General features: G+C 40.8%; 1 protein-coding gene across 1 annotated transcript; it reads right to left on the bottom strand.

Annotated features, from left to right (window-relative positions):
• Positions 1-7,734: 7,734 nt before the first annotated feature.
• Positions 7,735-9,117, bottom strand: LOC134968689 (paraneoplastic antigen Ma2 homolog). Its single transcript, XM_063944203.1, has one exon. The coding sequence runs from the start codon at positions 9,115-9,117 to the stop codon at positions 7,735-7,737; it is 1,383 nt and encodes a 460-aa protein (XP_063800273.1).
• Between the last annotated feature and the right edge of the window lie 377 nt (positions 9,118-9,494).

Raw genomic sequence — 9,494 nt, 5'->3', positions numbered from 1 at the left:
CACCACACAGTAGCACCACTACACCAGGTAGAGACCCTTTTACACCTTACAGCGAACAGATTCCCCTTTTTACACATAACGGCAGACAGCGTGCACTTTTTACACATAACGGCAGACAGCGTGCCCTCGTTACACATAGCGGCAGACAGCGTGCACTTTTTACACATTACGGCAGACAGCGTCCCCATTTTACACATTACGGCAGACAGCATACACTTTTTACACATAAAGGCAGACAGCGTGCCCTCGTTACACATAGCGGCAGACAGCGTGCACTTTTTACACATTACGGCAGACAGCATACACTTTTTACACATAATGGCAGACAGCGTGCCCTCGTTACACATAGCGGCAGACAGCGTGCCCTCGTTACACATAGCGGCAGACAGCGTGCACTTTTTACACATTACGGCAGACAGCGTCCCCATTTTACACATTACGGCAGACGGATACACTTTTTACACATAACGGCAGACAGCATCCCCATTTTACACATTACGGCAGACAGCATACACTTTTTACACATAACGGCAGACAGCGTGCCCTTTTTACACATTACGGCAGGCAGATTCTACCTTTTTACACATAGCGGCAGGCAGATTCCCCATTTTTATACATAGCGGCAGGCAGATTCCCCATTTTTACACATTGCGGCAGGCTGATTCCCCCTTTTTACACATTGCGGCAGGCAGATTCCCCATTTTTACATTGCGGCAGGCAGATTCCCCCTTTTTACACATTGCGGCAGGCAGATTCCCCATTTTTATACATAGCGGCAGGCAGATTCCCCATTTTTATACATAGCGGCAGGCAGTCCCCCCTTTTTACACATTGCGGCAGGCTGATTCCCCCTTTTTACACATTGCGGCAGGCAGTCCCAACAAATAAAAAAAGAAAGAGAAAGAAAGAAAGAAAGAAAGAAAGAAAGAAAGAAAGAAAGAAAGAAAGAAAGAAAGAAAGAAAGAAAGAAAGAAAGAAAAATTATACTTACTCTCTCTGTTGGCTCAGGCTCCTTGTGCAGCTTCCCGGGCAGTAGAGAAGAAGGAGGAGGGAGGTGGAGGAGGGAGCCGCAGCAGCGCTGTGTTATTGGTGGAGGCGCTGCTGCTGCTGCCCCTCTGCTTCACTATAGGCTGTTCTCAGAGACAGCCTATAGTGAAGCAGAGGAGCAGCAGCAGCAGCGCCTCCACCAGTAACAAAGCGCTGCTGCGGCTCCCTCCTTCACCTCCGTCCTCCACCTTACCCCGTACCGCTCTCTCCGGGCGGCTGTGCTCTGCGGGCAGCGGTTGCCCGCAGCACACAGCAGCATGTAATGAGTCAGTTTGACTCATTACATGCTTGGGCCCCTGAACAGAGGCGGACCCAGTGCAACGCACTGCTTGCACTGCCGGTAGTTCCGCCTCTGCCTTTATTGGTTCTTCCATAAAATATTCCAAAATGTATTGGAAATAAAAACTCTTGTATCTTTTCTTCATTTGTACTAATTTTTAATTTGATTTTTCTCTTTTTCATTTAAAGACTAGTTAAAGACAGCAGATCGAAAATTGTGTAAATAACTGATTAAAATACATTTTGTCTGGATTGTTATATCTTAGATATTTCACGTAAATTGGTAATATTACACAATAATTATCTATCTATCTATCTATCTATCTATCTATCTATCTATCTATCTAGTTATTCTGTTGTATAGAGGAGCTTATAAATATTCAGTGTAACCCACATATGTTTTATACAAGGACAGTGTTGATGCTAGGTGTTCAATATTTCATGGGGGTTTGATTCTGTAATATTAAATGTATATTCATCTACTGTAATTTACATATATAATAATTTCAAGAAATGTTCTGTTTGTGCTGGTAGTTTATGAAGTATAAAAATTGTAGTAGGGTGGAGAAAACAAAGTAACATAAAATGTTGGATTCAAAGAGGTGACAATGCCAAACATACACAAGTTATACATAAGGAGGCAAAAAGACAGGCTGAAACATGCAGTGCACAGCTTGGTATTAAATAAAAGAAGTACCCTTTATTGGTTCTTCCATAAAATATTCCAAAATCTTTTGTAAATAAAAACTATTGTACTTTTTCTTTTATTTGTGTAACCCGAGTTTGGAGTATTATTATTAAAGAATTACTATATGCGTGCCTCCACCCAAGCGTTATTACAATATTTATATGAGGTATATTGGCTTGCTTGGGTAAGCCGATGTGATACCTATATGAGATATGGTATAAATTATAAACAATTTATTCTCTTTTACCTTTTTCTTTTCTTCTAGGTGTCAATTCCTCTTTCACCAATTACCAGGAACCAGATGGATGGTAAGTAAGTAATATTTAATGTTATAATTTCAATCAACATCAATTTTCTCCTTAACAATGACTATGAATATATTATCGAATAATAATAATTTAAATAATTCTAATTAGATAGAACATAGATTATACCTTATACCTTATAATAGTGATAATTAAACAATAGAGTGACCCGGGTACTCTGAAGTCAATTATGAGCTCGTTGGGGCCCTTAATGTGAATAAGTATGTCTGTTGATGTGAAATTACTTATAACTTCGACTCATTAGCTTTTCTTTACTCTCTGTATGAGTGGTTAGTCTTTCTTTAATCTCTGTATGAGTGGTTATTCTTTCTTTACTCTCTGTATGAGTGGGTATTCTTTCTTTACTAGCGATAACTCTGAATTTTAACACAATCCCTTCTCTTTGTTTTCTGAAGATATTTCTCTATTAATTACGCTTAACTGTCTCCATAGATTCAGCAATCTCAATATTATTTAAATCCTTTCTGACTTTATTACACTCTCCATTTATGTTAGGTATTGACAATAGAGGATATAGTTATTGCTATTAATCCTCTTATAAATGTCTCTGTATTTTATCTTGTGTTTTATACTGAGTCACCACTAGAGGGAGCCTGTGTTCTTTCCATATAAAGAAGATGAGTATACTAATAGGAGAGTAGATGCAAATGAAGTGGGAGGTGATTCATTGGTAACAATTCCAATACATCTAGTGTGTAATTACTCCCCCGACTCCTCCTCTATAGTTATAGAGATTTTCAGAGTCTATTCCTCGCCTGCCATCCCGGAATTGTATTACAGTGGTCGGCCCAGCTCACCTCTGTCGCAATTCTCTTTATATGCAGCGATCATACAGCGATCATACTGAGATCTGTGGCGATGGCTATAAATCAGGTACGGGTTTATAATGTGGCTGCTGTGTCTCCCCGCTGGAGCAGCTTTCAGTCACAGTCCTCTCCACTCTTGGCTCCAATATCAGCCTCGACACTCCTTGTAGATATCACCGCTCTCTACCTCGGTACTCTCCGCAGCTGGTGCCGCTATCCTTGTTCCGGCTCAGGTCCCTCCTTGTCCCGACCTCCTCCGGTGCTATGTCTCGTCTCTCCGCTCTTCTCTAGTCCGTTCAGGTTTGTCCGTTATCCCCCTCCAACGGCTGTCGGCCCCCCTCCTTCCTTCCAGCTCGCGGTGTTTACCTCCTATCCACGAGGGGTTTCCAGCATGTTCTCCCCCGCGAGTCTTTCTTTACAATCCGGGTCTCATACCTTGCTAATATCACATCACAGTCCCACATATTAAACATACCATATATACATTTATTTCTTCTATCCATGTCAATTGTACATATGAGCCTTACATATATATTATATACATTAATTACACTTGTATACTTATTTTATTATTTAACCAGAGGGTTACACTCTCCCCCTGGTGATTTCCTTTAACTTTGAATATGGGATCACCAACATATATTTTCTGATATGTTATCAAAATAAGGCCAATAAGACTCAATATTATAATGAGTGATTACTCTGGGGATAATCTCAGGAGTTCCCAACTGGTCATAAGTAATCATGAGAGGGGGTTGTCTATGTCTTTTGGGCCTACCTATATTGTTCATTTCCCCTCTATCATTACTACAAGACTGATAATCTTCAAACTCTCCCGGTATATAATTTCTTTCTTCCTCTAATAACTTCCAGTCTTCTCCTGAAGAATCATGAAAATTTATTTCTGGCCCCATATGGGATAAATAGCCAGTATTCTGACTATCACTGTTATTCTCGGGTTCACTCTCCTCTTCTATTGTTTCATCAATTTCCTTGTAGTAACAAACCTGACCTTCCTCTGTTTCCTCACTATTTACATTATCATCCAACTCTCCACTCTCCTTTGGTCTTTTGTCCATTTTTCTTTTTTTAGAAGTGTCTGTATCCTCCTTCACTTCCTCTTCATTTTCTAGCCGGACTTCTTTACCTATGTAAAGCAGATTTTGCCTATGATGAGTTAATATAGCTCCTTTCCCATTTTCTAACTGTATTCGGTATACCGGTAGATCTTCAAATTTTTCTATTACTATATAGGGCTCTTCCTTCCATCGGTTTGCAATTTTGAATCTTTTTGGCATTCCTAATTGTCTCAGTAATACTCTGTCTCCCGGAGACAAATTTTGGTCTCTCACCTTCCTATCATAATAGACTTTGTTCTTTTCCCCACTCTTGCGGGCGGCCTGTTCAGCTAATTGGTAAGCTGTAGTTAATTCTTCTCTCAATTTTTTGACATATTTCACATGTGATTTATAAGAACTTTCACCGGACGATACCCCTAGACTTACATCTATCGGGAGTTTCGCCTCTCTCCCAAACATTAGGTAGTAAGGAGAGTATCCTGTAGACTCATTCTGTGTGCAATTATACGCATGTATCAACTGGTCAATATAACGCCTCCAATGATGTATGTCCAGTGGACTCAGGGTTCCCAACATATTGAGTAGTGTTCTATTGAAGCGTTCAGGTTGAGGATCCCCTTGGGGGTGATATGGCGTAGTTCTAGATTTTTGAATTCCACACATTACACAAAGTTCCTTAATCAGCTTACTTTCGAAATCTCTGCCTTGATCCGAGTGTAGTCTATGGGGAAGTCCATAATGAATAAAAAATTTACTCCAAAGGGTGTTTGCTACAGTAGAAGCTTTCTGATTTGGTGTTATGTAAGCTTGGGCGTATCTTGTGAAATGGTCTGTTACTACTAGAATATTACATTTTTTTTCTTGATCTACTTCTAGAGTTAGAAAGTCCATGCAGATTAAATCCAAAGGACCACTGCTTTTGATATTTACTAAAGGGGCCACTTGATTTGGTAATGTTTTCCTCACTATGCACTTTCCACAACTCCTACAGTACTTATCCACTTCTTTGGATATATTTGGCCAATAAAACCTATCGGTTATAAGCTTTAAAGTCTTCTCGAATCCCAGGTGTCCATGTTGATCATGTAAAGCTTTCATACTCCTCATACGGTGTTTTCGGGGTAATACAAGTTGGTACCTGGTTCTACCATCTGGTAGCTGGGTGCATCTGTATAGTATACCTCTTTTCATAATTAAATTTTTTGTTTGTCTCTTCAACAGCTGTATTTCTAATGCCCACTCATTTGTTATCTTATCAGCTTTCTTGTTTAAAGTTCCTGGCATCACCCATCTTATACAAGGATCCTGTAATTGTTCTTGTCTAAGTTGATATCTATTTACCCTTGGTAGATCTTCCAATTCCATCTGACTAATCCAGCAATAGGATAACGGCAAGACCTCAGCGGTTGCTCCCAGGTTGCTTATGGCTTTCCTTACTACCATACTAGTTGTTTGCATACTACGGCATACTCCTTGTACCTCTCTAACGGGTATTTCAATCCACTCTTCATTTTCAGTTTCTCCCACCAATTGTCCAGGGATTCTTGAAAGCAAGTCAGCATCCACATTGCTTGCTCCAGGCCGGTATTTCAAAGAGAAATCATAGAGCGCCAACGCTGCTAACCAACGGTGCCCAGTTGCATCCAATTTTGCTGTAGTCTGTACATAAGTTAAGGGGTTATTGTCGGTGTGTATTTCAAATTTAACCCCATACAAATAATCGTGGAATTTTTCCACCACACACCACTTTAAGGCGAGGAACTCTAATTTGTGTGTGGGATATTTCCTCTCACTTTCGGATACACCTCTACTAGCAAATGATATTGGCCGTAGTCCTTCAGTATGTTGTTGATATAGTACTCCCCCCAGTCCACTAGTAGAAGCGTCTATATGTAGGATATATGGTAGACTGGGGTCAGCATACGCTAGAACAGGTGCATGTGTCAGACTCTTTTTTAACATTACGAATGCCGCTTCACACTCATCAGTCCATCGTTCACCAAATAGTTCATTGGGCTGGTGATACTTTCCCTTCATGGTGAGCTTCGAGGTTTTCTTTTTGCTTGTATTGGGGTATCCCTTAGTCAGATCAGTCAATGGTTTTGCCTGGGCAGAGTAGTTCGGTACAAATCGGCGGTAGTATCCGCAGAATCCCAGGAACGATCTTAACTCCTTCAGTTTGGTGGGTCGCGGCCAGTTCATTACTGCTTGGATTTTTTCTGGGTCAGTTGATACTCCATATTTACTAACGATATGTCCTAGGTATTTAACCTTTGATTGACATAAATGACACTTATCAACTGACAATTTCAGGCCTCCTTCCATCAGCCTATCTAAAACTTTGAGAAGTCGATGGTTATGTTCTTCGATAGTAGCCCCGAATACTATAATATCATCTAAATAGACTATCACTTCCCGGTAATTCATATCACCGATTATCTTTTCCATGGCCCGTTGGAAGGTGGCTGGTGCTCCTTTTACCCCTTGGGGCATTTGTAGGAACTCGAAGAATCCCAGCGGACAAATGAAGGCTGTTTTCTCCCTGTCTTCAGGCCGCATTGGTATTTGATAATACCCATTCCTCAAGTCTAACACCGAAAACAACATACTCCCTTGTAGGCAATCTAAAGCCTCATCTATTCTGGGCACCGTATACTGATCGGCCACCGTCCGGTGATTCAGGGTTCGATAATCTATGCACATTCGGATATTTCCATTCTTTTTTCGTGCTATTACAATTGGGGATGCGTAGGGACTCTTTGATTCCATTATTACTTGGTTCTCCAATAAACCCTTCAGATGTTTCCTCACCTCTTCAAAGTCGGCCGGGGCTATTCTCCGAGACCGTTCTCGAAATGGGGTATTATCCGTAAGTCGGATACAATGTTCCATCCCTTTGGCTCTTCCTAAATCCCACTCTCCTGTGGAGAAAACCGGCCTTCGGGACTCCAATTCTGAGATTAGTCGTGTCTTTTCAGCATACTCAAGCTCACTTCCCAAGAAACAGACTTCAAACGGGCTACTGTCCTCCTTCTGACCATCTCCAGATATACCTTCACTTAAATAGGACAGTACTTTGGTTCTTTTCTCCTCTTTCTCTAACCATTCCATAAGAAGAGAGTAAATCCGGGTGTTTGTTCCTATAATCATATGGGGTTCACCCCTACTCTTTGGGACTTCTGGACAAACTAGTGCTATTAGAGGTAATTGTATAGTCTCTTCCTCTCTCTCTTGATAAATCTCTAAATTGGCCACTATATATCCTAAATATGGATATTTCTCTACGCTCAAACCCCATATCACCAATCCAGATAACGGTTGCAGAGGTACCTCAGCGAGGTGTGTCTTGTACCAGTTTTCGAATATAATTGACACTTGGGAACCACTATCGACTAGTACTTTACAATGGTGTCCGTTTATTTTTGCAGCCAATATCGGAGCCGGTCCCAATAACCCCTCAGGCAGGACCCCATTCCACCAAGTATTCCCCATCGCGCAACGACCAACTTCTAGGAGACCTGTGGGGGGTTCACGGGTCTCCCTTGTCCGTTTCCCCGATCTTGTTCTTCGTTGTCGGAGTTATGAGAGGGATTATTAAACATACGTGTTGAGTTCCGATTTAGGTTACACTCAAAGGCTCGATGGCCAATCCTTCCACACTTAAAACAACCTCTGCTATTAAAACTGCCTCTTCTTCCCCCACCCCGGATTGATTCATTAGAGGGAGTATTCTGGGGTGGATAGTTGTTGTTTTGGGTAGATATAAATTGTTCTATCCTTTTGTTCTGTTCTTCCATTAATTTTAATAGCCTTTCCTCTAATGGGGAAATCTCGGTCACCGTTTGTGCCACCTTTACCTTCTTTACCGTCTTCTCCCTCATCTCAATAAGCACTTCTTCTTGTTTTATTTCTTTTAGTATCTCATTGAATCCAGGGGGTGGTTGGGTTTTATCAGAACACCTCAACTTTTGTGCTACAGGATCATTTGTCAAGGCTCCTCTTAGCACCTGTTTCATACGACTTTTGTCCACCTCTTCTCGGGTGATTCCTTTTTTTTCAACAATCTTATACAATAACTTATCTATTCGTATGATATATGAGCTCAATTTCTCATTGGGTTCCTGAAACGTGTGATGCAGTCTTGATATAAGGTCCCCTACATCTTCCAAAGTGCCATACGCATAATCCAAGGCTTCAAGGTAAGTCTCCAAGGTGGCATTCGGATTACTTCTCCTAGCAGCTTGTATTATCCCCATAGCCGGTCCACGTAGACTTTCTACTACTCTTTGTCGTTTTATTTTATCTGGACACTGCCATTCCTCCGCTTGTTGGACAGCGGCCTCCTTCCAAGATTCATAAGGTTCTTCCCCCGTAGGTACAGGTACTATACCAGAGAATATCCTTAATCTTCGATAACTTCCTTCGTAATGCCATCTCTCAAGTTGGGAAACCACCCTGTCCACCATGGTCTCGAACTGTCCACCATTCACATTGATAGGAGTGTGTCCATTGCCACTAGCTTCTCCTCCATCTACACCCTCCGGCGACATCATCGCCGAGATGGGTGCACTAGTGGTATCTCCTTCCCGAATACTGGGACCAATAATAGACCATCTTCGTCCTGTTTCTTCATCAGCCATTATCATTAATGGGATCAAATTCACGTCTAATTCTTTTTCTGTTTCAACTAAGACAGCAATCTTCTTTCCTACTTCATCATCCAATTTGTCTATTATATTGGGTCTTATAACACCATACAGGTTACTCACTTTTCTTAATACTGTTTCATCCGAAGTATCCGATAAATCTCCCACAATTCCAATACACTTTCTGGGATTCACTCCTTTCCTCTGACACCAGTTACATACTTCTTCTCCAGTTAGCCCCTCCATTTATGTTGATTATTTTAATTATTATTACTGATGTTTACTGGCATCTCAGCAGTGCCTCCATTTATGTAACCCGAGTTTGGAGTATTATTATTAAAGAATTACTATATGCGTGCCTCCACCCAAGCGTTATTACAATATTTATATGAGGTATATGGGCTTGCTTGGGTAAGCCGATGTGATACCTATATGAGATATGGTATAAATTATAAACAAATTATTCTCTTTTACCTTTTTCTTTTCTTCTAGGTGTCAATTCCTCTTTCACCAATTACCAGGAACCAGATGGATGGTAAGTAATATTTAATGTTATAATTTCAATCAACATCAATTTTCTCCTTAACAATGACTATGAATATATTATCGAATAATAATAATTT

The sequence above is a fragment of the Pseudophryne corroboree genome, chromosome 11, assembly GCF_028390025.1.
Source record: "Pseudophryne corroboree isolate aPseCor3 chromosome 11, aPseCor3.hap2, whole genome shotgun sequence".
In the NCBI taxonomy this organism is placed as follows: domain Eukaryota; kingdom Metazoa; phylum Chordata; class Amphibia; order Anura; family Myobatrachidae; genus Pseudophryne; species Pseudophryne corroboree.
The sequence above is the reverse complement of the archived record's forward strand: the minus strand, read 5'-3'. Positions and strand labels throughout refer to the sequence as shown.

What these genes read in the sequence shown, in the direction of transcription:
- LOC134968689 (XM_063944203.1), bottom strand. Translation starts at nt 9,117, where the DNA reads ATGGAGGGGCTAACTGGAGAAGAAGTATGTAACTGGTGTCAGAGGAAA.